Source organism: Salvelinus fontinalis, chromosome 17, assembly GCF_029448725.1.
Source record: "Salvelinus fontinalis isolate EN_2023a chromosome 17, ASM2944872v1, whole genome shotgun sequence".
Classification (NCBI taxonomy): domain Eukaryota; kingdom Metazoa; phylum Chordata; class Actinopteri; order Salmoniformes; family Salmonidae; genus Salvelinus; species Salvelinus fontinalis.
In genome coordinates this window covers 35,150,643-35,178,171 of record NC_074681.1, presented here as the reverse complement: position 1 = coordinate 35,178,171, position 27,529 = coordinate 35,150,643, and the positions used below count along the sequence as shown (strand labels likewise).

Here is a 27,529-nt window from a genome sequence, read left to right as displayed (position 1 = left end):
TTATTTCCAAGTAATGAGCTCTATGGCCACAATACAATTGAGATAACGTAAAAAAGTAAAATATTTAGGCGGGTTTTATTTAGAAGAATCTTTAGGTGGGAGGGCGGAAATAATTTTGACATCTTTGAGAAACCAAATATTACTTGTTAAAGAAAATCAATTTTTCTGGGTAATTGTTTAAAATATAATCCCCCCCCCCCCCCTTTTTTTAACAATATAGCTGTGTTTAGAATTATGTCTTTCTTCATCTTTATCAAGGATGCCAAACATTTTCTAAAGCTCTATTCTGTTTCCATTTTACTGTATCTTAGTCCTCAGCCCCTCTGATATTGCTCGTATATATTAATTCCATTCCTTTACTTAGATGTGTGTATTAGGTATGTTGTGAAATTGTTAGATATTACTGCAGTCGGAGCTAGAAACAAGCATTACACTACACCCGCAATATCATCTGCTAAACACGTGTATGTGACCAATACAATTTGATTTGTGGCCATTTTGTCATGTTCACTTTATACTCAGACATCTAGGCCTAATATAAAGCATTATGAGTTATACATCTCTCCCACTCACAAATTCAAAATCCCATGACAAAATAATCAAATAAGCTGACAAATACATAAATGTATCGATGTCATGGTAACAAAAAATGTCTTTATTCATTGGATACGTACAGCACCTTTCCTGCATCAAAAGAGCAAGCTACATTTCCTTAGTTTTATGGTTTTTGAAAGTTTTTTTTTTGGGGGGGGGGGTATTTGAGGGTTTTCTTATAAAAACTCTCAAATTAATTTAGAAAGAAAACAATAGGACATACAACAGGTGTGCTTTGGTTCAGATGTTTAAAATACCCACAGAGCCAGAACCCAGTAGTTCAGACCACGTGTTGAAAGAGGCAAAAGGTACAAATCCAAAAACAAAGCGAGACCCAAAAATATGCTTGTAAGACTCGAGACTGTACATGTGGGTTACAAGTTAATGAATAATGATTCAGCCTTGGTACTGTCGGCAACAAAAAACAGTGTGTCATATTTAAAAGGGTACCAAGGCATAAAATCCAGATTGAAATATGGTGGATGAAAATATTTTAAAAACCAGAAACATCTCTCCATTAAGGCTTGGATCAACCAGCTAACAGAGGTGCTGGTGATGTCCCACAGGAGATGATTTGAATTCCATTTCAAAATTATTTTCTACTGGAAGAAATGTGTTATGTTATACTGTGGAGAAGAAATTCCAGAATTTTGTCATAGTGATGTGTTTGCATGCTGTCAGTCAGTATACTGCATTTGAGGCCTAATTGTTGGTTAACACGTGTGAAGTTCATTTCACATTACTATTTTGTAGGTTGATTTAGTATTAGCAATTACAAACGATTGACATTAAAAACACAGAATTGTGACAAAATACTTTGATCAGAATAAAAAATAAATTTGGTAAAATAGAGACTTGAAACAAACGAAGGGAAAGATTAAAAGAGATTAAGCCCTTGATTACTGGCTCCAATCATAGACCGACCAACTAGAAGGACACCATGTACCACAAGGTCTGGCGAGATTAGGGAGAATAGAAATCCATCTCACAAACATGATGCAAACACAACATAAAAACAACGGCATTCTGATTTATCAGACCTTATTGCCTCACATTATCCAGAACAGAGTCTGCATCTCAAATGGCACACGTATGACACCCTATTCCTCATCTAGTGCCCTACTTTTGATTACAGCCACATAGGACAACTACATAGGGCTCTGGTTAAAAGTAGTGCACCACAGGGAATAGGGTGCCATTGAGACCCAACAGATTATAACACCATCCTAAAAACCAACACCTAAGAGGAACGGGAGGGGATTATTCTTGGACTTTGGCTGCCTCGAAGTTCACCGCCAGTTTCCTGTGTTTCCTCTTGGAGGCAGAGCCGGGGGTGTGACCATGGCCCGAGGGGTTCTGGCGTGGTGTTTGGGGCGTGGATGGGGTCCCCGCTACCTGGGTGGTCTTTGGGGGTGTAGAGGGGGCCGGGGATAGGGAAGGTTGGGAGTGAGACGGGAATTCACTGCCCGGGGCTTGGTTCCTGGCCGTGTGAGCCGCATTGCAGAACTCCTGGGGCTTCTTGACTGAGGACACGCGCTTCTTAGTGACCTGACAGTAAACGTAGGTTAGTCAGAGGCTAAGATGGTGTGTTACCATGGGAGCACACAAACAAACATAAGAGCTAATCATGGCCATTTCTCTGGGTTAATCTGTGGTGAAATCCCCAAATACTATTAATATGTATCTTTTGGCCGTATAAATGCACGCATAACTCTTTTGTTGTGGTGATTTAAATGTGAACTATAGAAACAGGTCCTGGAGCTCCTACCTGCAAGGGGACAAACTGGTTGTGTGAGCCGATGGGGACGGAGGGTGCCTGGGGCCGGGCGCCAGGGAAGGTGCCCCCGTAGAAGGGCTGGCCCTGGTGAGGCGGGAGGGGCATGCCCCAGTGTAGGGGACCATACCCCTGAGGAGGCATCAACAGACCACCTGGAGGGAGGGAGAGAAAGAAAGAGAGTGAAACGGTGAAAGGGTTTGGTTCACATCCAGAATTAATTAGTGTCTAAAACCTATCAAGGTGAAAGGGCATTACTGCACCCAGAGAGGTCGTACAGTACAGTATCAATATAGACGACCCACATGACGCCAGGGCTCACCCGATTGACCAAATATGTTAGGGATGGGTCCCATGGGCGTTCCCCTTATCTGTCCGACCCCAGAGAACAGAGGCGGTGGCAGGGGGAACCCAGAACCCACTGAATTCTGAAGGAGACAGAGAGAGAGGGGTTAGAAAACCTACAAATATGGAGACACTTGTCAAATATACACATAACAAAAGAAAGAAAAGGAGGAAACACACAGATATACAGGAAGGACACACCACACTCACAAGGCGCTGCAGGGCGAAAAGAGCTGCTTTCTCTTTGGCTTCGTTTTCGGACTGACACTGGGGACCTTGGACCACCAGACCACTGGAGAGCTTCACCTGGTACACCAGCAGACCCTGGGAGAGAGCGGGATTGTGCTTGAATACGTGCGTGTGTGTGTCTTGTACGCAAGATTGTGTGTGTGTGTATTTGCCTCACCTGTCTGCTGCGCATGAAGGTGAAGTCAGGCGGGGCCATACCCAGGCCCATACAGATCCTGGTCAGCTCTGAGGCCACACTGGGAACCATGGAGGGCTGGGGGGACTGCAGGGGAGAGACTGCTGCTGCTGGGGCCCCGGGTAACACAGAGTCGCCCATCCTCGCCGCTGATGGGGAAGAAGGGAGAAAAAGGGAGGTTTAAGGGTGTAAGGAGGAGAAAGGGAATATAGAACAACTGGTTTAATATCTGTTGTACAGTATCTCCACTAAATCCCATATCGGTTAACCAACACTATCAGCCGATATTGGATAACCAATATTCAATGAATAGGTGAAAAAAAGGAAATGTCATGCTGATCTCAACCCTTAAACATTCTCATGATTTCATTAATGTCACAACGTATGAAATCCTGCTCCAGAGCGCTCAGGACCACAGACTGGGGCGAAGGTTCACCTTCCAACAGGACAACGACCCTAAGCACACAGCCAAGACAACAACGGAATGGCTTCGGGACAGGCCTCTGAATGTTCTTGAATGGCCCAGCCAGAGCCCGGACTTGAACCGGATCAAACATCTCTGGAGACCTGAAAATAGCTGTGCAGCGACGCTCCCCATCCAAATTAACAGAGCTTGAGAAAATCTGCAGAGAAGAACGGAAGAAACTCCCAAATACAGGTGTGCCAAGCTTGTAGCGCCATACCCAAGACGGCTCGAGGCTGTAATCGCTGCCAAAGGTGCTTCAACAAAGTACTGAGTAAAGGGTTTGAATACTTAAGTAAATGTGAGTAAAAGTTTTTTAATTTGAATACATTCGCAAAAAATTCTAAAAGCGTGTTTTGCTTTGTCATTATGGGGTTTTGTGTGTAGATTGATGAGGGGGGGAAACAATTTAATCCATTTTAGAATAAGGCTGTAACGTAACAAAATGTGGAAAAAGTAAAGGGGTCTGAATACTTTCCGAGAGCACTGTATATACAAAAGCATGTGGACACCCCTTCAAATGAGTGGATTTGGCTATTTCAGCCACACCAGTTTACGACATGTGTATATAATAAAGCACACTTCCATGCAATCTCCAAAGATAAACATTGGCAATAGAATGGCCTTACTGATGAGCTCAGCGACTTTCAACGTGGCCTCATCATAGGATGCCACCTTTCCAACAAGCCCTGCTTGAGCTGCCACGTGTCAACTGTAAGTGCTGTTATTGTGAAGAAGAAACAGTGGTGGGACATCACCAGCACCCTTCCATCTCATCTCTTCAACCCTACTCTCCTCCATTTCCGCATCCTATGACTTGCACTGTCCCCTTTCCTCCCGGCCCGCTCGGCTCTCCCCTCCTGCTCAGTGACTCATTGTGAGCTTACAGAACAGGGCTGCGGACATGGAGGAAAGCTAAACTTTCAGAGGACCTATCATCCTTTCATTCCCTCCTCTCTACCCGCTGCTAAAGCCACATTCTACCACTCTAAATTTCAAGCCCCTGCCTTTTTACCCCTTTTTTCCCCCAAATTTCGTGATATCCAATTAGTAATTACAGTCCTGTCCCATCGCTGCAACTCCCGTACGAACTCGGGAGAGGTGAAAGTCGAAAGCCATGCGCCCTCCAAAACACGACCCTGCCAAGCCGCACTGCTTCCTAATACACTACTGGCTTAACCAGGAAGCCAGCCACACCAATGTGTCGGAGGAAACACTATCCAACTTGAGACCGTGTCAGCGTGCATGCGCCCGGCCCGCCACAGGAGTTGCTTAGGCGATGGGGCAAGGACATCCCGGCCAACCAAACCCTCCCCTAACCCAGACGACGCTGGGCCAATTGTGCGCCGCCTCATGGGTCGACACAGCCCGGGATCGAACCCGGGTCTGTAGTGACGCCTCTAGCACTGCAATGCCTGCCGCGCCCCTCGGGAGGCACAAGCTTCTGCCTTTAACCCTAGGAAACTCTTTTCCACCTTCTCCTCCCTCCTTAATCCTCGACCCCCTCCACCATCCCTCTCTGCGGATGACTTTGTCAATCCCTTTTTAAAAAAGGTTGACGACATCCGCTACTCATTCACTCAGCCTATTGAGTCCACTGGTCTCACACACACAGAACTACCCTACTCCTTGACCTCTTTCTCTCCAGATGAAATCCTGCACCTAGTGAGGTCTGGCTGATCAACAACCTGCCTGCTCGACCCCATCCCCTCCTCCAGACCTTCTTCCATTTCTCACTTCCCTCATCAACTCATCCCTGACCACTGGCTGCATCAACTCTGACTTCAAAATGGCCCGAGCTGCTCCCCTCCTACAGAAACCAAAACTCGACTCCTCTGACGCCAAAAACTATAGTCCTGTATCCCTTCTTGACCCTAACCAGTCAGGCTTCAAGACGGATCACTCAACCGAGACTGCTCTTCTCTGTGTCACGGAGGCTCCGCACTCCTCTGTTCTCATCCTCATAGATCTATCAGCTGCCTTTGACACTGTGAACCTTCAGATCCTCCTCTCCACCCTCTCAGGGCTGGGCGTCTCTGGCGATACACACTCTTGGATTTCATCCTACCTGACAGGCCGCTCCTACCAGGTGACGTGGAGAGGATCTGTGTCTCCACCACATACTCTCACTACTGGTGTCCCCCATGTCTCAGTTCTATGCCCTCTCGTCTTCTCTCTAAAAACCAAGTCACTCAACTCCGTCATATCCGTCATTTCCTCACATGGTCTCTCCTATCATTGCTATGCGGATGACACTCAACTACTTTTCTTCTTCCCCCCCGTCTGAAACCCAGGTGGCAACACGGATCTCTGCGTGCCTGACAGATAACTCAACATGAATGTCGGTCCACCACCTCAAGCTCAACCGTGACAAGACGGAACTATTCTTTCTCCCGGGTAAGGCCTGCCTGCTAAAATGCCTCTCCATCACAGTTGACAACTCCAGTGTCACTCTCTCAGAGTGCAAAGAACATTGGCGTAACCCTGGACAACACCCTGTCATTCTCTACAAACATCAAAGCAGTGACCCACTCCTGTAGGTTCATGCTCTACAACATCCGTAGAGTACAACCCTACCTCACACAGGAAGCGGAGCAGATTCTAATCCAGGCGCCCTTCCTCTCCCGTCTGGACTACTGCAACTCTGTTGGCTGGGCTCCTCGCTTGTGCCATCAACCCCCTGCAACTTATCCAGAACGCTGCAGCCCACCTGGTTTCAACCTTCCAAAGTTCTCTCATGTCACCCCACTCCTCCGCACACTCCTCTGGCTTCCAGTTGAAGCTCGCATCCACTACAAGACCATGGTGCTTACCTACGGAACAGGAACTGCCCCTCCCTACCGTCAGATTGTACTCAAACCCTACACCCCAACCCGAGCACTCCGTTCTGCCACCTCAGGTCTCTTGACCCTCCCACCCCTATGGGAGGGCAGCTCCCGCTCAGCCCAAGCCCTTCTCTGTCCTGGCACCGCAACGGTAGAACCAGCTTCCCCCTGAAGCTAGGCCAGCAGAGTCCCTACCCATCTTCCGAAAACATCTGAAACACTACTTCTTGAAACAGTATCTACAATAATCCTCCTCACCTTGACCCCCTCCCCAAAAAACAATAAAAATAACACGTAACCAGCACTTGCACTTGACCCCCACCCCCCTTTCTAGCTCTGACAACTACGTTTATTGAGGGGAAGTGTACTTCCTATGCCTGTGATGTGGTTGTCCCACCTAACCATCTTAAGCTAAATGCACTAACTGTGGATAAGAGCCTCTGCTAAATGACTAAAATGTCATGTCAATGTAGTGTAAAGCTTGCCGCCATTGGACTCTGGAGCAGTGGAAATGCGTTCTCTGGAGTGATGAATCACGCTTCACCATCTGGCAGTCCAATGGACGTATCTGGGTTTGGCGGATGCCAGTTGAACACAACCTGTCCCAATGCATAGCGCCATCGGTAAAGTTTGGTGGAGGAGGAATAATGGTCTGGGGCTGTTTTTCATGGTTCCAGTGAAGGGAAATCTTAACGCAACAGAATATGATATTCTAGACGATTCTGTGCTTCCAACTTTGTGGCAACAGTTTGGGGAAGCCCCTTTCCTGTTTCAGCATGACAATGCCCCAGTGCACAAAGCCAAGTCCATACATAAATGGTTTGTCGAGATTGGTGTGGAGAAACTTGACTGGCCTGCACAAAGCCCCGACCTCAACCACATCAAACACCTTTGAGATGAATTGGAACGACGACTGTGAGCCAGACTTAATTGTCCAACATCAGTGCCAGACCTCACTTATGCTCGTGGCTGAATGGAAGCAAGTCCCCGCAGCAATGTTCTAACATCTAGTGGAAAGCCTTCCCAGAAGAGTGGAGACTGTCATAGCAGCAGAGGAGGGACCAACTCCATATTAACGCCCATGACTTTGGAATGAGATGTTTGACGAGCAGGTGTCCACATGCATTTGGTCATGTAGTGTATATCGGTATCCATAAGTGTCTCCCCCCCAAAAAACATATCAGTCAGGCTCTACTAAACATGTAGCGTTACACATAGTTGAAATCACCTAGTTTCTTGGTTGGTCGTCTCTTGTTCTGCTGCTGTGGGTTGAATGAGGCGGGACTAGTGGAGTCCGGGCCGGCGCCAATGTTCAGCATCTCCTTCAGGGCCAGAGTTCCCTTCTACACACAGGAGAACCAACCAACCACAATTAGCCAACTGACCATACCTAACCAAATCACAACAGGACTACTACAACCAACCACAAGGGAAGGAGCAGATCATTCTAATTTAAAAGAGTTTGAAGTGGGCCACTATAGCGTAACACCAACCAGTGAGTACTAGTACCCACCATAGCAAATGACTGCGGAGAAAGCGGCTCCTCTGTTTGGCTGGTGGGCTCTTTGGCTGGAGCTGACTCGTTGCCCTTGGAGATCTTCAGGTTAGCGATCAACTCCTCGAACTCTGTCTGCTGGAGACAAGTGGGTAAGATTGTGTGTGTGAGTGTGTGTGTGTGTGTGTGTGTGTGCGCGTCTGTACCTTCTTTGTAGCGTTCTGAGCGGGAAACAGAGAATTGACATCTTCGTTTCTCTTGAGGAGTCTGATACTTCCTACAGGACCCTATAAAACAACATGAAGTTTAACACACACACACACACACCTCATTCTCCCTCACAGAAGTCATACTTGCACATTGAGATCTTACAACAAAAATAATACAATTATAGTCAATATGCATCTTCATTGAGTTGTATTAGTTGGACTACACTCACAGCCTTCCACTTGTAATAACCAAACCTACACTGAAATCTGCTTTTGCAAAATGCATTTTATTGACTAGTTTCAATTCATTTGTAGTCCTGATTCCTGGCTATGCTGTCGGCTGAGGATGAGGCCTCTGGTCTGCTATTGGTGACGATTGGAGTTGTAGTTCTCCACTACCTGAGCTGCTGGGATCTGTAGTCTCCTGATGGTTGCCTGACAGGGTAACAGCCTCAGAGGTGTCACATGCATGAAAGAACAGACGTGTAAGGTAGTTTATGTAATGATTGTTGCGCTAAGTAACTTTTACTGAAGACTTTTGACTTGGATCACTAGGTTTACACAAGCAACTATCCTGCAAGTACTTTGTTAATACAGTCTGAAAAACTGCATTCTTCTCAAGAAGGACTGGATGCAGATACTGAGTGGCAGAGTTAAAGAGATAAGGGTTCCTTTGCATGGCAGGTTAGAGCTAAAAATAATGTAGTGTTTCTAACCTGCTGTCCAGACAAACACTGATCTGAGGTCAGACCCTAAAGTCAGCATCAAAGAGCTGCGACTCAATGTTTAGGGGTGTAACGTTCAATGGTTAGGGATGAAGGGACAGAGGGGTTTTTCAAGGTCAAAGGTTAGGGTTAGATAAAGTGGTGACTCACAGGTTTGGGAGGTTGCGGTTGTTGACTCTGGGGTTGGTTCCTGCCTTGTTGCCCTTGGAACTGCACTTCCTGTCCGGGAGACCCTGTACCCCAGGCAGACTTACCCGACTGGGGACAGACACACACAGAGATGGTGGTCAGGTGACACAACCAAGAACGAGGTTGATCACAACGCGAGTATGGTGACAATGGTTCAACCTTATGAATGGACTCACATTGTCTTGTTGCCAGTGAGCTGGTGGTTTCTGGGGCATTCCAGAGCTCTGCAGAGACTGCCACACATTACTGAACTCCTCATCTTTACCCTGCAGTCACACACAGACCGAGAGAGACAAAATGTAAAAAATATAAAACCATTAGTGTAATTTCCCCAAATTTGAAATCCTTATTCAAGGTCTCAAAGACTTCTGATGAGGATAGGCTACCCGTCCTGTTGGAGGATGCAGAGAGCTGTGGGTTGGCAGCGCACTACATTACTGCCTGCCATAAGATGAGTATCTGACAGACCAACCAATGTCCTCTATGCTTACTGTTATTGTTCAATGTTATTTTGACCCTTGATTACTTTTGTTGCTGTTGTCAATATTGATTATTATTAGTTCAAATATGTTAATATTGTAAATCTCCAAAGTCAGTTTTGGCAATACGTACATTGTTAAGTCATGCCAATAAAGCAAATTGAATTGAGAGAGCGCGAGAGAGAGGCTACACACCACCACACACAAATAAGGTATTGTATACAGTAAATCCCACACAAACACATAGAGAGCGACAGAGACAGAGAGAGCAAGCGAGACAGAGAGAGAGAAAGAGAGAGAGAGCGACAGAAAGAGAGCGACAGAACGAGATTACCTTAGGTTTCGGGCTGGCTTTGTGTGCAGAGTTTTTGTTGCCCTGAGTGTCTGCCCTGAGAATGTTCTGTCTGCCATTCTGCTGCTGAGCGACACAGAGGGAAAGAGGGAGAGGGAAAGGTTGACATCAAGACATACAGGAGGGACAGAGAGAAAGGTAGGCAAATGCGAGGAACAGAGATAAAAAGTTGGAGGCTATTCATCTTGATCTATGCTGGTTACTCTGGGAGTGGTTAGGCCAGTTGTTTTAGGAGGACATGCTCTACTCCAGTCCCAACCTGTGTGGAGATGAAGGGTGATCGCGGTGAGTGGTTCAGCCCGCCCAGCTGTCCTTTGTTGTGTTGGTGGGAGGAGGAAGGCTGGGGCTTGACAACGGCGGTCAGTTTGTGGAAGCCCTGCTCTACACGGCCCCCGTGGCTCAGGTTGATTAAGGCACAGGGAGGCAACCTGTAGCCACGGCTCGCCGCACTCCTAGAGTAGGAAACACACCAGAGTCAGGCGAGCTACAGTCACCAGATCCAGGGTCACAACCACACAATAGCCAGTCACAAAAACGCAGATACTTAACGTAAAAAAAACAAAAAAAACGATGTAATAGGTAACATGCAATTGATCGAGGCTTGAAACACTTGACATAGGCCTATATGAAACACAGACATTAGGCTGTACCTGATAGTAAGTCCACCAGCAAACTCTTCATCGAAAACAACCTCATACAACACCTCAGCCTCCCGATCAGCTGCCACGGGAGAGAGGTTAAACATCAGTTTAGAGACTGTTCAAAGACGAGAGGCTGACCGCATGTGTGTTGTACAGTGCATTTGGAAAGTATTCAGACCCCTTGACCTTTTCCACATTTTGTTACAGCCTTATTCTAATATGGATTACATTATTTTTTCCCCCCTCGTCAATCTACACACAATACCCCATAATGACAAAGCAAAAACAGGTTTTTAGAATTGTTTGCAAATGAAATAAAACTGAAATATGACATTTACATAAGTATTCAGACCCTTTACTCAGTACTTCGTTGAAGCGCCTTTGGCAGCGATTACATCCTTGAGTCTTTTGGGTATGTTGCTACAAGCTTGGCATACCTGTATTTGGGGAGTTTCTCCCCATTCTTCTCTGCAGATCATCTCAAGCTCTGTCAGGTTAGATGGGGGGTGTCGCTGCACAGCTATTTTCAGGTCTCTACAGAGATGTTCAATCGGGTTTAAGTCCGGGCTCTGGGTGGGCCACTCAAGGACATTTAGAGACTTGTCCCGAAGCCACTCTTGTGCTGTCTTGGCTGTTAGGGTCGTTGTCCTGTTGGAAGGTGAAACTTCAACCCAGTCTGAGGTCCTGAGCAGGTTTTCATCATGTATCTCTTTGTACTTTGCTCCATTAAATCTTTCCCTCGATCCTGACTAGTCCCAGCCCCTGAAAAACATCCCCACAGCATGATGCTGCCAACACCATGCTTCACCGTAGGGATGTTGCCAGGTTTCCTCCAGAAGTAACGCTTGACTTTCAGGCCAAAGAGATCAATCTTGGTTTCATCAGACCAGTGAATCTTGTTTCTCATGGTCTGGGAGTTCTTTAGGTGCCTTTTGGGAAACGCCAAGCGGGCTGAAGAGGGTTAAACCAAGGCCTTATACCTTTTAAAGGGTTAATAAATTATGTTACGATAAAATGTAAGGTCTCCTCTTCAGGAGACCCCCGTGTGTGTGTTAAAACCTGTTTTAGCATGGATGGCCCCAACAGTCTCCTGTGACAAACCACGCGTGGTTCCCACCGCAGAATAATCAACAATAGGGATGCCCTAACCCCCTTTTCCAGTGTCACCAGTACATATTTCCAGATGGTACCAAAGAACCAATCATTACTCGGAAGGTCAACGATCAAGAGGTACCATTTTTAAGACACTGGAGCTCACACCTCCAGCATTGGATCTACAGGCCAACACCTCGGCCTGGGACTCACATCTAAGTCAGTTAAGACGATGGGAGTCGCTGGGATATCTCAAAAGCTGTTCTGAAGATACAACAATTGACCTGGGGGAAGGTAATACTATTAAGGCTCCCTTTCTGAACTCTCCGGCCACTCCCATTAGCCTACTGGGTAGACATTTTCCTGATGAAGTCCAACATGATGATTCTAAGGCCAGGCCTGACCTTTATGATGAACCTCTTGATCTCCCTGACGTTACTCTCTTTGTTGACTGCTCTGCCTTTATTGATAGGGAGACTGGTAGGAAACATGCAGGGTTTGGTATAGTCTCACTAGATAAGACATTGTTGATTGAACAGCCTTTGCCTGAACATTGCTCAGCACAACACGCTGAGCTTCTAGCACTGAAGCATGTCAATTGGATAGTGGTTTGAAGGTTAACATTTATTCTGACTCTGCATACGCCATTGGCGTTTTCCTGTCTTGGATAGGGGTTTGGAAAGGTAGGGACTTTAACGTGTCTGGGACCCCTATTAAAAACCTTAGACTGAGGCCCTGCTTGAAGCCATGTTGCTTCCAGCCCAGTTGACTATTCTTAAGGTCCGAGGCAACACTGACAGCATCAGTTTAGGTAATGCAGCTGCTGATTCTGCTGCTTCTCACTGCCATACTCATGCTGTTATGCTTTCCTCCCCGTGAACATCTGAAATCACTGAGCTGGACCAACACCAGGCTGTGGACGCACTTAATCACCCTTTGTGGGAGTCTAGAGGCTGCTCCAGAGGCCCTGATGGCCTGTGGAGGCAATCGCTCTCTAGCAAACCAGTTCTGCCTCTACCGCTTGTCTCCTCTGTGTGTCGCCTGGCCCAGCCAAGGGGGGAGATGGTTAGACTAATATCTGACACCTTGTTTTGTCCAAATCTGATTGAAATGTGCAAAACACACGTGTATAAATGTACTACATGCATGCAATACAACATTGGTAAGGGTACCCTCCTGAAACCAGAGAAATTCCCAGCGCCGGGTGGCCCGTAGACCCATTTAGCTATGGATTTCATAGACATGGCTGAGCGAGAGGAAAGAAAGAGATACTGCCTGGTAATAATTGACCGCTTTACCAGGTGGGTCGAAGCATTTCCAACCGTGCACTGTCATGCCAAAACAGTAGTAAAACTTCTGGTAAGGGAAATGATGCCTAGATTTGGTATTCCGGAAGTTCTCGCCGCAGACAATGACACCCATTTCAAAGGAGATGTGGATGCACAGGTAGCTGCCCAATTGGCGATAGATCAGAAGTTTGTATCTACCACCCACAAAGTAATGGGATTACTGAGAGTGCTAATCAAACCATAAAAAGGGGGGCTTGCCAAAGCATGCCACTCCACAGGGAAGTTATGGGTAGAATGTCTCCCCTTAGTCCTGATGAAAATGTGCAATAGTATAAACCACGGAACAGGGCTTAGCCCACATGAGCTCTTAACTGGCCGTCCAATGAACGTTCCTTTACACAGACCAATGACTCCAAAACTGACTGACCTGACTACACTGGATGATGATTTGAGTAAATATATGAAGGAACTAACCCATGCTGTTAGGTCTTTGTATTCCCAATACAGGAAGGCCCAGGAAGTTCAAGAACAGGGCATTGACATTGGAGAATGGATCAAGCTGAATGTGCACAAGAGAATATGGAACCACCCCAGATGGATGGGCCCATAACAGGTCATCCCAGCAACACCCAGAGCAGTGAAGGTCCAGGAGCGTCAGGGGTGGCACCACCTATCACACTGCCAGAAGACGTTCCAACCATCATACCAGATAAGAGTGCACACCCAGACCCAGACGTTGTTACACATGACCACTATGGTCACATTGTTAAAAAGAAAACTTGGGGTAAACCTTTAAGGTACATGTTTTTGGTTGTTCTTATTCTGCACCAGCAGTCTCTGCTCAGAGGAATAGAGATGCAGGGGAACCAATTGAAAACCAGTAATCAATGGGTAAACGTGGTCCAGAACCTGAGTAGATGAGCCACGCCTAGTGGTTCGTATTTAGTCGTTTTGAAAAACCCCCAGTGTCAGAGTGAGTTGTTTGGAGCAATTGTGTTTGGATCAATGGTCGTAGGTGATTGAATTAACAACATCATCTACTCCATGTAGGACCATATGAATTTGACTATTGCTGGTTTTGCCCTTCTTTCAACTGATGTTCAGAATCTTAAAGCTGTTACAGCCAGGCATAGCCTGGCATTAGACTACATCCTAAATAAGGAGGGGGATATTGAAGGGCCCTAAATTCTATTACCCCCCCACGGAATGTGTTAGGCTTCTCCCGGACTCTGATATGACAGAGATTTAGAAATAATTAACACAGTTGGCTGACACCTACACCCCCACAGGAGAATAATCCTGGTTCCCGTTTGGGTGGTTGAAAGATAAACTAGGCCAGTTTGGATTTAAGTTGTTTTCCATTTTAGTCCCATTATTGGCCCCCGTGCTTGTTCTGCATTTGTGCATTCTGTGCAGCTGGGAAATGGGTACTTCATAAGGCTATGCCAGGCATGTTTATGCTTTATGTTCCTCATCCCTCAGAACCTTAATTCGATCCTCAATCTCCTTAGGATTTGCTTGCAATCTAATGCACCTTTTATGGATGATTATTATAATTACTATGCTTGAGTTGCTTTGCTTTTGTTGAGGCCTTGTGGCCTCAAAGGAGTGGAATGAAGAGGGTTAAACCAAGGCCTTTTACCTTTTAAAGGGTTAATAAATGATGTTATGATAAGCTGTAAGGTCTCCTCTTCAGGAGGAGAGACAGGACACAATCCTGTCTCTGAGCTCTATGGACAATTCCATCAACCTCATGGCTTGGTTTTTGCTCTAAAATGAACTGTCAATTGTGGGACCTTAGATAGACAGGTGTTAACCTTTCCAAATCAAGTCCAATCAATTGAATTTACCACAGGTGGTCTCCAATCAAGTTGTAGAAACATCTCAAGGATGATCAATATTAACAGGATGCACCTGAGCTCAATTTGGAGTCTCATAGCAAAGGGTCTGAATACTTACACCACCGTTCAAAAGTTTGGGGTCACTTAGAAATGTCCTTGTTTTTGAAAGAAAATCACATTTTTTGTCCATTCAAATAACATCAAATTGACCAGAAATATAGTGTAGACATTGTTAATGTTGTAAATGACTATTGTAGCTGGAAATGGATGATTTTTAATGAAATATCTACATGGGTGTACAGAGGCCCATTGTCAGCAACCATCACTCCTGTGTTCCAATGGCACATTGTGTTAGCTAATCCAAGTTTATCATTTTAAAAAGCTAATTGATAATTAGAAAACCCTTTTGCAATTATGTTAGCACAGCTGAAAACTGTTGTTCTGATTAAAGAAGCAATAAAACTGGCCTTCTTTAGACTAGTTGAGTATCTGGAGCATCAGCATTTGTGGATTTGATTACAGGTTCGAAATGGCTAGAAACAAAGAACTTTCTTCTGAAACCAATCAGTCTATTCTTGTTCTGAGAAATCATGGCTATTCCATGCGAGAAATTGCCAAGAAACGGAAGATCTCGTACAACGCTGTGTACTACTCCCTTCACAGAACAGTGCAAACTGTCTCTAACCAGTAATGGAAAGAGGAATAGGAGGCCCCGGCGCACAACTGAGCAAGAGGACAAGTACATTGGAGTGTCTAGTTTGAGAAACAGACGCCTCACAAGTCCTCAACTGGCAGCTTAATTTAATAGTACCCGCAAAACCCCAGTCTCAACGTCAACAGTGAAAAGGCGACTCCGGGATGCTGGCCTTCTAGGCATCTGTCCAGTGTCTGTGTTCTTTTGCCCATCTTAATCTTTTATTTTTATTGGCCAGTCTGAGATATGGCTTTTTCTTTGCAACTCTGCCTAGAAGGCCAGCATCCCGGAGTCGCTTCTTCACTGTTGACTTTGAAACTGGTGTTTTGCGGGTACTATTTTAATGAAGCTGCCAGTTGAGGACTTGTGAGGCATCTGTTTCTCAATTTAGACACTCTAATATACTTGTCCTCTTGCTTAATGCTTTTCTTTCAAAAACAAGGACATTTCTACGTGACCCCAAGCTTTTTGAACGGTAGTGTACGTAAATAAGGTAGCTTTTTTTATTATAAATTAGCAAACATTTCTAAAAAACTGTTTTTCGCTTCGTCATTATGGGGTATTGCGTGTAGAATAATCAGGGGTGGAAAAATAATTTAATCAATTTTAGAATAAAGCTGTAACGTAACAAAATGTGGAAAGTCAAGGGGTCTGAATACTTTCCCGAACGCACTGTATGAGAGAAAGAGTGAGGGTGTGTGTATGTGTGTGTGTGTGTGTGTGTGTGTGCGCGTGCGACCACTCACCTGCCTTGATGCCGATCACGGTTCCCCTGAGGCCAAGGGGGACAGAGAAGCTCTCTCTGACGTTGACCACCCGGTCAAACAGGTGGTATTCTGCATCTGGGTCAGGGACCACACCGTGCTGCTGCTCTAAGGGCTGGAGGGAGGGACACACACACACACACACACACACACACACACAGGTTAGAGAGGTGTGGAGTTGGAATTGTTGGAACTCTGGCTCCAAACACAGCGCAAGGGTTCAATGTCATTTTCACTCACTCTCCAGAAAAACACACACAACAACAAAAACCGGAAAGTGACGAACTCACCCTGAAGAGCAAACGTGGCTTCACAGTAACACGTACTTTCTCGATGCTCTTCTTCACCTGAGAAACAGACGGAGGTAAGAGTCACTACATGAACACAAAAAAAAAAAGTAGATTAGTCACTGACAGTAAAGGAAGGGCTTGTTGAGTAGTAGTCCACATATGCATCCATCTATATTATTAATTGACATAAAAACGAGGGTAGAGAGGTGATTTACTGATAGGAAAGAAAGCGAGTAGGAGTAGAGATAAATGATCGACAGAGATGGTTGACGGACAGAACAGCTAAATGATTGACGGCCCCCCACGAGTTACCTTAGCCTTCAGCACCTCCTCCTCAATTCGCTCCACGATGGCCTTGTCCAGGATCTGCAGGTCACATGACGTGCGGGCGATGTCGGCGACTGGGTGGGTCTTCAACCAGGAAGTGATCTCCTTCACCTTCTCCGCGCTGCCCGTAAAACCATCCGCATCACAACTACCATCACCACCATCTTCAGTATTCCTACAACTGTTATGATCTACCTCTGCCTTGTTACACATATTAAATGTCCTCCAAGTGTTTTATATGAGCGTTTAAAGGCCCAATGCAGCTGTTTTCATCTCAATATCAAACCATTTCTAGGTAACATTTGAGTACCTTAACGTAATAGATTTCCATTAAAATAAATTGTCAAAAAGAGACAAACATTTCTCAAGCAAGTATTTTGGTAGGACAGTCGGAGTGGTCAGACAGGAAATAAAATGTAAAAGTAATTTTGACTGCGCTGGGCCTTCAAGAAAACTGAACGCAAGTCTTGAGTAAGTGTTACAAGCATACAGGTTTAACTGTTATGAGTGTATTACAGTGTAAATTATGATTGTCGAGTGCATGAATGTGAGTGTATGAGTGTTACCCGTTCTCGTACTCCGCAGGCCAGATGTCGTCCTCGTAGAAGACATCATCGTGACTGTTCCTGGACACCAGGTCAAACACCTCAGAGAACCTACAGGAGGAGACACAATGCAGGTTACACATGCACACAAATAAGAACACATGCACACGTTCGCAGTTTCACACATACAGACAACACAGTTTCATAAATGCAGAGGAAAACACACAAATAAGGATACACACACACCTATCCAGGTACTCAGACATCAGCTCCTCCACAGCGTCAGAGTAGAGCCACTCCTTTTCAGTTCTCTTGGTGTAACCTGGCACCTCCTCATTCTTCTTATTGAACTTCAGGTTCAGACCCACGTTAGCCTTCTGCTCCCCGTGGGGACTGAGGCAGGGAGAGCGCGTCACATGGTTAATTAAACCTACACGGCTCTGGTCAAAAGCAGTACACTAAATGGGAAATAGACTTCCATTTGAAATGTGTTCACTCACTTCTTCTTGGATCCTCTGCCGACGAAGATGCTGCCGGAGAATCTGGAGACGAGGTAGCTGGTGATGCCGAGGCGAGAGGCCAGAACGTAGCCGGGACTGTACTTCACACAGTATTTCTACCAGGGAAGGGAGGGAGTAAGCTTAGCAACGGCGCACACGTTTGGTCATGTGGGGCAGGCGAGGAGTGTGAGAGATGTGTCGTTTTGAGAATGACTTACATGCTGGTTCTGTATTAAGGCTTCCATCGGTGGTTCACAGGGCACCGTGAACACCACCCACACTCGTCCCTCTTTGATGACGTCACTAGACTCCTGCACCTGTATGTCCAAGAGCAAATTGTGTTATGAAAAGGCAAAGATGATATGCAATGCAACAGATTAAGCCGCCCAAAATCGTCTACTACATCACATTAAAATATTATATTATTTCTCTATATCACATCTAAAAGTGCATACATTTTACGTTTTGTTTTCACAAATATTTATTTGCAAGACTAGATATTCAAATTCAGCAATTAAAATTCAAGGTCACAAAAACCAGCAAGCCTAAAGCCCTAACGTATACCAGTACTCTTCAAGAGTCCCCAGTACTGATGATTCCAAGTCAATAAGGAAGTGTGTAAGGCTCAGACAGGAAGTAGACACTGGAAGCGGTACAGACCTCTCCCATGGCTCCGTAGTAGGGGTTCCCCACCATGAACACTGTGGTCGTCGGGGGAAACAGCTCCTCCAGGGTCTGGAAGCGAGTCGATGACGAGTCAAAGGCCTTGATATCCTGAGAGAGAGAGCGCAAAGGAGGAGAGAGGAGAGCGAGCGAAGGAGGAAGAAGAGAGAGAGGAATGTGTATATGCGTGTGTAGTATGTGTCTTCCTATGTACATTCCTGTGTCTGTACGCGTCTCTGTACGTGTGTGCCTACCTTGACGATGGTCTGGTAGGCGAAGGGCATTATCTGCTTGGACCACTGTTTCTCCAGGTGCACCTGTCCGCTCTGCCCAGGTACATACTTCCTGCCTGTCAGCAGCTGGGCATACAACACCACCGCCGTCTCATTCACCACGATGCCCTTACGCTTACTGAAACTGAGAGGAGAGATTGCGATGTATTTAGGTAAGAAGGAGAGAGGTCTGCCAAAGTCCCCCTAGGCCAAGTGGTCTTATCAGCTCTGACCACAATGGGACTTCTTGGTTAAATAAATGTTAAGGGGGAAAAATAGTAAGATAGACACAAAGGAAGGCACTTCTACCAAAGAGGATGCCGAAATCAAACGCATACACACGACCTTCACTGAAAAACTCTTACCCTTTGATAACAAAACGTAGGATTTTAACAAACGGATCCTTACTGCTCAGTGATGCCCTGGACGTCCTTCACCCAGTCCTTCTGCTCCTTGTCACTGAGGTAGGTGACCTTGGTGGGGGGAGGAGAGTCCCGGTCATACAGCTTCTGCACTCCCGCCGGCTCCTCCAGGAAGAACCTGAGAGGGAGGGTTGTGATGGAGAAGAAGGGAAAGGAGTGTTTGAGGTAGACCGATGAATGTCGACAACTACGGTGTATTTCAAAGTAACGGTCGAAAGAGAAGTGAATGAACGGCAGAGCCAGAGGCGTAAAGGGTTTTGAGTGACGGTTCGGGTGTAATAGTGGCATCTATTTTAAGCACGAGTAGAACTGAGCGTGGATCTTACTTGCTCTCCCCGTCAGACACTGCTACTACCCTGGCCTCCTCTAGATGGGGCCAGTTGACAAATACAGAGCGACCCAGGACCAGGGCCGCCACATCGCCACACACCTGAGAGAGAGAAACAGCATCTACCGTTTCTGCTCCAGACACAGACCCAACACAGTCATCGGCTCGTCATAGAAACAAGACCGAGTACGTGCATCTACACTCACAGGTTCCTCTTTGCTACGAGTGATCTCCAGCATCATGTTCTCTCCTCTGCTGCTCTGCTGGAACACCACCACTCCGTGCTTCTTCTTATAGAACTATAAAGACAGAAAAAAAACACATCTACATATGAAACGTACACAGAAGTATTCCGATGCTAAGACGGCCAATACACATAATCTCAGTCAATACCGGGGGTGTAAATGCAGCCCCGTAAAAAAAAAAAAAAATCTCCTGGTTTCAAATGGGACCTCAGTTCAGAGGGGTTTGTACTACGGCGTGAGATTGAAGAGCGAGCTAAACATTGGTCGACTCTCGAGTTCAAATCGAGATAGCCGTTGACATGACCTGGGCTCACCTTTTTAGCCAGGTACATTTCTCTGGCAACGAACCCTTCAGAGCTAACCTGCTCTGTGGCAGGCTATTTATTCTGAATGAAGTGTTTGGGCCACGAGGCGAGGACCAATCCAATTTGGCTCCCTCTTGCAAAGAGTACGTCATCGTTCCGTCATTCTCCGGACCATATCGTTCTACACATTTAGTAACGAACGGATGCATTTGAAACCACGCGATAAGTATTTTAGAGGGGGAAAAAAGGCCCGTACATTGATAAACACACCGAAGACCATAAACAATACTTGTAAAAAAGACAGCACTTCCAATAGCCCATTTCCCAACATAGCCTGCTGAATTTGCAGGGTAACTTCTCTTTCATTGTGATTTTCAGGCAAAATTGAAATGTGACACCGACTCGCCCACGGATTGACGTTCTAGCCTCGTCTCAATAAAGAGTTCATTGTTCGACAAGCCGCGTGCGACATAATGGAACGTGAAGCTAACTGAAGCTGGCTAGCTTTAGAAAATAGTCAAAACAGATCTAGCTTGTATACCTCTCCGGCCACACTTCGAGGGCTTGGATTAATGAGTGACCGTTTACGTGACTAGATCGTGAGCTTGCAGCATCTTTATTGACAAATCATCTTGGGACTGTTGGCCAACTGTGCCTTGTGTGTTGACTGACTGTGGGGTGTGATTAGTGGCAGAACGCTGTCAGCATGTTTCGTGAACAGAGACACAGCACGTGATATTATCATGTTCCATTTTATTATACGTTTTGTGTTGCTCTCGGATCACGTGTTTCCGATTCACACTCCGTTGTCGTCTCATTGCCTGCCGGCCCGTCTATTGTACCTTGTGTCTGATGTGCTGCAGGGTGGGGAAGCCGAGGAAGTAGAGCTGGCTGCTGTTGTCGCTGCGCCCCACGTGGCTCAACGACACGTGCCACGCGTCCATGGGAACCGATGTCACCCTGGAAACCACCAATCACGTTACAGTATCTTAGCCTCGTGGAAGTAGTGTGTTCAGTGTGTGTGTGTGCGTTCAGCGTGTGTCTCACCTGACATGGCAGTGCATGATGTTGGGGAACAGTTCAGGCAGGGTGGAGGTGTAAGGGTAGTCTAGCTCAGCGTGGTAGCTGTACACAGCACACTCTGTGTGGCGGTTTCGGGCCTTCTCAGCCTTGGTCATGTGATCGTTATAAGGCTCCATCGCAGCAAGCAAACATCTCTGGAAAGGAAAACAGCAGATAAATAAGTAACGTCAGAATAAAAAGACACACGGGGATGAAGTAGGTCACCGAATGATGTCTGTGAGCACCTCGTCGATGAAGGGGATGAGCACCACTGCCTCCCACTCCTGCTGTTTCCCGTTGAGGTCCGTCTTGAAGTCCAGAGGGTAATACTCAATGATGCTAGAATTCTCTGATGTCATCAGGTGCTGTGGACAGAACGGAGGTATCGGAAGCGGGTGTGTTATGAGAAAGTGTGCATGTCATAGGTCGCCACAATGCTACTAAGCAGGTCTGTATGTGTGTGTTACCCTGTAGCTCTGGGGAAGCAGGTCTTTGCTAGCAGCGGGCAGGACTCCCAGTAGTTGCTGGAAGGGCATGAAAGGCTTGCCCATGTCAAAGGTCAACTTCAGATGGGCTATGTTCCTCACATCTGACAGGAACGGGGCATAGTGGTGAGGGTAATACCTAGGACAGAGGGAGGTTTTAGTACACGCGTGCACAGAAAGACATGGAGACAGAGAGGGACATACATAAGGACAGAGAGAGAAAGACACAGAGAGAGAGAGAGAAAGACACAGAGAGAGAGAGAGAAAGACAGAGACAGACAGAGAGACAGACAGAGAGACAGACAGAGAGACAGACAGAGAGACAGACAGACAGAGAGACAGACAGACAGAGAGACAGACAGACAGACAGACAGAGAGACAGACAGAGAGACAGACAGAGAGGCTCACCAGCTCCAGGACTGGACTCCATGGTAATAGTAATGCAGGATCCACTGGATTCCCTCCACATAGCACAACGCCTGATTTGCTAGAAACTCACTGAAAACAATACAAACAAAAGTTGAAATGAGTGTCGTGCTCTGCAATGCCATTGTCTTTAGTTTTAAACTAGAAAAATCATACAAGCTCAGCTCCGTTTTTGGGGAAACAAACTTTTCTAAGAGCATTTCAGGATCCTTCGAGGTTGTAGGAAAATATTTTGAGAATTTTGGGGGAGACATTGGGAGAAGGTGAGATATACTAACTCTGAGACCACCTCCACTCCCATCTTGGTCATGTAGTAGGTGCGTTTGTACTGTCTGAACTCTGCTTCAAACATGTCCTCTTCTTCACCATCCTCCTCAAAACCCCTACCAGGGGCTCTGTCCTTCCCGCCATCCAGAGTAGTTAGATGCAGAGAGTCCTGCACACACACAGACATTGAATATGGATTTCTAGACACACATCTGTATTTGTAGGATCTCTGCGTGTGCATTGCAGGCGCATGTCTCACCAGGTCTTTCTTCCTGGTGTCCTTGCTGTGAGCCTCCTCTGCTGCGCGTCCCGCGGCCTCGTTCAGGTACTTGTTGCCCACCTTACTCTCAAACCACTTGAGATCCACAAACACCTCGTTGAAGTGCTCCCTGTCAAACTGGGGCAGAGGAAGAGAGCGGGAAAAGGGGATAAAGAGGAAGGGACGAAGAGAGAGAGATTGCAAAACAGGTATCAGAGAGAGAAAGAGAGCGAGACATGCGTCACAATCAGAAATGCATGGTAATTAAATAATTCCACTGATTGTGGATGTTTACTGGTCTCTCCCACCTCGGACAGTTTCTCCAGGTACTTCTCAAAGTTGCCCAGGTTCAGGTGGCCATTCTCATTCAAGTACCCTTCATGGGTCAAATATAAAGAAGCGAATCAATTTCTCCAGCCGGTACGCAAATAAATGTTTTGTGTGGAAGAAAGGCTGGAAGACGTTGTATGTGTGGATTGTGTGTTGTCTGAGTACGGTGTGTGAGTGTTCTCACCTCCCAGCGTTGGCAGCACACTGATGTAGGTGCGGTAGAGGAGAGGCAGGGCGTCTTGGTTGATGTGAAGATGAGGAAGGTGAGGGATGAAGTCATTTCCAACCAGGAAGCCCATTAGAATCCAGTCATCGATGATACGCTCCAGGTCGTACTCAAACGAGATCTTGTTCTGTTAAACAACCAATCGTCAGACATCTTACTGTGAGGACCAACCAAACATTTGACATTGTTATTCAAACCATTCATAGAGAATTGCTACTGTGTGTTAGTCACTTATCGGTAAGCAAGTAGATATGCATCTACTGTACTGGTCACACTGAAGCAGAAATGTATTCTGTGGGAGTATGGGTTTGTCTTACCTTAACTTCAGAGAACTCGTAGTCTATGTACTCCCTAAATAGTGACAGGTGCAGTAGATGGAAGGTTGTCTCCTCTGGAGCTGTTATTCTGCAGGAGGGGAATACATACATATAACTCGGTCTCTCACACACACACACACACTCCGCTCTCTCTTGCACACTAGACACACCTCTTCTGGTTTTTCTTCCCTCCAAAGCGGACCTCTTCTCTGAGTAGGGAGAAGTGTGGCTCGTGGCTGGTCAGACCTAACATCATCTGTAGTAGAAAAAGAGACTGTAGTTAACACAACACACCTTCATTAATACTAATGAAACAACAGTAGAATTCTGTCACGGTAATTGACTGATTACAGCAAGGGGTGTCAAACTCATTTTGCCCCGGTGGCCGCATTCTGACTTCCATTTGGGCTTAATTTCTATACAATTTCGATTTGGTTTTAGTCACTTAAAGTATATTAAGTTTATCCCCCTCCCCAAAATATAATAAAAATATATTAGTATTTTTTAACTCAAACCATCTGCAGGCCGGATTGGACCCCCTTGCGGGCCAGATCTGATTTGCTAGCCGTATGTTGGACACCCCTGGATTACAGACATACATAGACATTCACATCTACCACCATATACACATCTCCTTGATGTCACACACACACACACGAGCCACCCACCAGGTCAGCGTCCAGGCCATAGAGACAGTGGCGTGTTTTTGGGTCATGGCCTGGCTCAGAGTTTTCCCTGCGGATAAACTCCATGATCTTGTGTTCTCCTTCTCCTGGAGTCTGGGAGGGAAACAGAGGGTCACAGTCAGAGACAGTTACAACGCATGTACAGTCAACGTCACTCATCCACATATCAAATCTAATCAAACAAAATGTACACACTGACACACGCCGTGTCCCCAGCCCTCACCTCGTGTCCGGAAAGGTAGACGTTGACTCCTTTCCAGGCATTATCTGTGGATAGTTTGCTGTTGACAAAGTACTTGAGCTGCTCCTGTAGCCTGGCCATGAAGTCCGTCCCTACAGGAGAGACATGATGGGTCGTATTCAATAGGCACCAAACTGAAGAACAGACTAAAACAGGAGGGACTACCTGAACCCCTAGGAATTGGATGAGAGGTATGAGTGGACAGATTGGTGGAGAAGTGATGGATTGTGTGGGAGGCTACATACCAGGCGTGATGCAGTTGGAGTCAAAGCGGGCCTCAGAAGGTAAGACCTCTCCTTTCTCAAGGGCTTTCTTTATCTTGTCCTCTGCTTCTTTGGCCGACCTTCACGAGAAACATATACGTGATTGATTGGTTGATTGAGTTACGACATTGCGTGATGCATCGCTATGCCACTCGGTCACAGACACAGCACATAAAGTACAAAGGCAGTTGTTATCATCATGATCATTACCTGAATCTCCTGCCTCTCTGCTGGTTCATCTTGGCTCGGGGAGCCACTCCGTCCACGGCCATGAAGAACACCTTCCTGGGCTTGATGATCCTGAACAGCACCTCCAGGTAGTGGAAGATGTCCGCAAAGATCTTCTCCTCCGAGATACGGAAGTGGACGTCCTCGTCGTTGGGGTGGGAGCACTGGTGGATGATGCCATTCATATCCAGGTAGAGGTTGTCAAACTCTGGGATCTTTAGGAGAGAGGTAAAAGGGGGTGTCAGAGCAGTCGGCCCAGCTGTCTGTCTACTATCCATATAAGAAGGCAATAGCATCAATACTTTAATAATGGAGGGAGTGTGTTCATGAGTTGAGGATTTAAACAAAATGATCTAGTGGGATTGATTGGAAACAGATATGGACTCTTGTTTCATAAAGTTGCAGAGTTAAAATTCATGGTTATTTTGGAAAGCAACACTAGTCGTGTAGCTAACCCACATCCACCCATCAGAACGGTGCACAACTCAGGGAGTCCATCCGATACAGACTCCCGACAGTTCGACTTTGGACTTTGTGGTCAATATTCCACTAATGCATATTGTACACCTGCCAATAAATGTGGGCTAATCTGGCAATAGTGATCTCGGTAGTAAAACTGTTACATCTGGTCAACGACTACAATATTTGTTTTTCAGAATAACGTTCTATTTACTTGACAAACCAAACAAAGCATAAACTCAACCCCCGCCTCGATAAAGATTACAGAATAGAGCGTTCCTCAGCTAAACTAATAGGCCTGCCTTATTCACTAGGCTATTCGTTATGATATCTAACTGGAGCTTGATAGCAAGTAGTAGTAGCACGGAAAATAGCTAACTAGTTAGCTACCTAGAAGGTAAATTGAGTCAAACACGTAGCTGAATTAGTTGGTAAATATTACTGTACCGTCGGTTAGCTAGCTGTATTTGTCACTACAATAACACGTTGTTTTATTTAACTATGACCATAATAATCATAGCTATGAGTAGCGCGTACAGGCAGAGTGGAAACATCGATACGTGAAGGTGAAACTGTTATGGGCCTGCTATATTTAGCTTGATAGCTTGACTAGTTACCTGCAACAGTAATATTCGCTTGCTAGGTAGCAAAAAAGTAGGCTATGGATATCATACCTGATGTTCCTTGACAACTTCACTCAGGCATGGGTATCTTTCAGAAATCCATCGGTAGAATTTCGGCACTCCCATCTTGACCACAAACTCTTTATTTTGGGTTAAATTAATACAAATGCAAGGGTATAAGAGATGCGTAAAGTAACATGAGAAGTTGCTTTTGCTACTGGGGTTTCCGTTCGGTAGAATGTAACTGTACAGCCAGTAAAGCAGTCCGGGTGGAATCAATGACGTAATAACCTAAATGCCAGCTCTCAAACAGAAAATAGTAACATTATCCCATGTAGGCCTACTCTGTGACTGATTAGCTAGTATTTTAACAACTATTAATAAAACACCCTATATAAAAAACAAGTCTAACAAATATGGCCTTTGTTTTTCTTGTCGTTTGGCGCTTTCATTCCTGTGCAATCATTTAAAAATTCCGGCGAGACTGGCAGTTAGTATTTATCGGTTCCACGTCAGCACAAGGAAAGAGCCCATCGCCAACTATTTAAATATACACTAGATGACTATAAGGAGGTGCTGTTTTGAAGTCTTCGCGCCTCCATCATGGCACTCGCCCACCAATGTAATGTTGTGGAAGTTATAGAAATGCATTTATTTTGATCTACATTTGTTAATGTCTACGTTTATTCTATTATATACACTTTTGAAAGTACTCATGTTACTTTCCCCACTACATCAAAAACATGCTTAAATGCATATAATTTTGTCCCATAAACATTTAATTGAAACACTGTAGAATTCTTCTAGGGAGTGCGAATATGGCTAAGCGGTTGCTTCAAAGCCTCTCATTGACCAATACATAACATTAGCAATCCAGGGTTTATATACATTATTGGATAGTGCTCTCTCTGAATATTATTGTGGGGCTTGCGCAGCAAGAGCCCCAGTTTAGGTATTCGACATATTTCTTCTTCCGCACTCTACTCATTTCACACCGTTTAAGCTAGAAACGCCATTCAAAGGTCAAAATGTGTAGACTGGTCTCGCTCGAGTATACAACTTTTTGATATGTTATACTTTTTACGTTATTAAACTTTTCGTCATTTTGTTTGCCCAAATACGCTAACGTGTTATTTCTCACGATTCTAAGGCTCCCCATTGTATCATCATCAGTTCCAACTAACATTTTCTAAGGTATGAAATCTTCCTCTACTTCTCCGCTTGTCAAATCCGCAATCGGATTCGGAGTCGTGCGTGCCAATGTGTAACTAGAGCCGTTTTAGTAACCCATCGCCTGTCTCTAACTGCTGTTAATCATGTCAGAAGCTAGCAGATGTATTATTTCCCAGACAACTACCGTTTTGACCACTAACCCAACAATCAGACAAAAATATTTTGGAATGAAATCCTCTACTTCTCTGCTTGTCAAATCCTAAAAACGGTGTAGAAATCGTGTGTACTAATCTCTTTGTAGAGCAATTTTAGTAACTCATCGCCTGCTCTTTTCTAACAGCTCTGTTTTGTTATTGAGATTCCAAAATGGAACCGTTGCTAGGACACACCGA

The 27,529-nt window shown here is 45.7% G+C and overlaps 1 protein-coding gene across 4 annotated transcripts; it reads right to left on the bottom strand.

Annotated features, from left to right (window-relative positions):
- Nucleotides 1-626: 626 nt before the first annotated feature.
- LOC129814225 (5'-3' exoribonuclease 1-like) lies at nucleotides 627-26,527 on the bottom strand. 4 transcript variants are annotated; one of them, XM_055867198.1, is made up of 41 exons: nucleotides 26,016-26,527; nucleotides 24,865-25,097; nucleotides 24,637-24,734; nucleotides 24,374-24,483; nucleotides 24,133-24,243; nucleotides 23,635-23,720; nucleotides 23,465-23,552; nucleotides 23,106-23,274; nucleotides 22,900-22,967; nucleotides 22,592-22,729; nucleotides 22,344-22,501; nucleotides 22,048-22,137; nucleotides 21,622-21,778; nucleotides 21,400-21,519; nucleotides 21,140-21,309; nucleotides 20,935-21,052; nucleotides 19,749-19,841; nucleotides 19,541-19,644; nucleotides 19,201-19,332; nucleotides 18,775-18,937; nucleotides 18,518-18,631; nucleotides 18,076-18,174; nucleotides 17,858-17,973; nucleotides 17,604-17,750; nucleotides 17,379-17,468; nucleotides 16,798-16,933; nucleotides 16,486-16,542; nucleotides 16,178-16,310; nucleotides 10,525-10,594; nucleotides 10,134-10,326; nucleotides 9,857-9,940; nucleotides 9,220-9,309; nucleotides 9,005-9,112; nucleotides 8,127-8,207; nucleotides 7,939-8,058; nucleotides 7,654-7,768; nucleotides 3,120-3,286; nucleotides 2,924-3,037; nucleotides 2,691-2,796; nucleotides 2,363-2,523; nucleotides 627-2,142 (listed from the first exon to the last, which is right to left on the bottom strand). In XM_055867198.1, exons 1-41 carry the CDS (start codon nucleotides 26,088-26,090, stop codon nucleotides 1,855-1,857), a joined length of 5,070 nt encoding a protein of 1,689 aa, XP_055723173.1. In that variant the 5' UTR covers nucleotides 26,091-26,527; the 3' UTR covers nucleotides 627-1,854. The 4 variants fall into 4 exon arrangements, with proteins under 4 accessions (XP_055723173.1, XP_055723174.1, XP_055723175.1 ...); XM_055867199.1 differs by having other exon boundaries at nucleotides 7,939-8,055; XM_055867200.1 differs by having other exon boundaries at nucleotides 9,857-9,937.
- Between the last annotated feature and the right edge of the window lie 1,002 nt (nucleotides 26,528-27,529).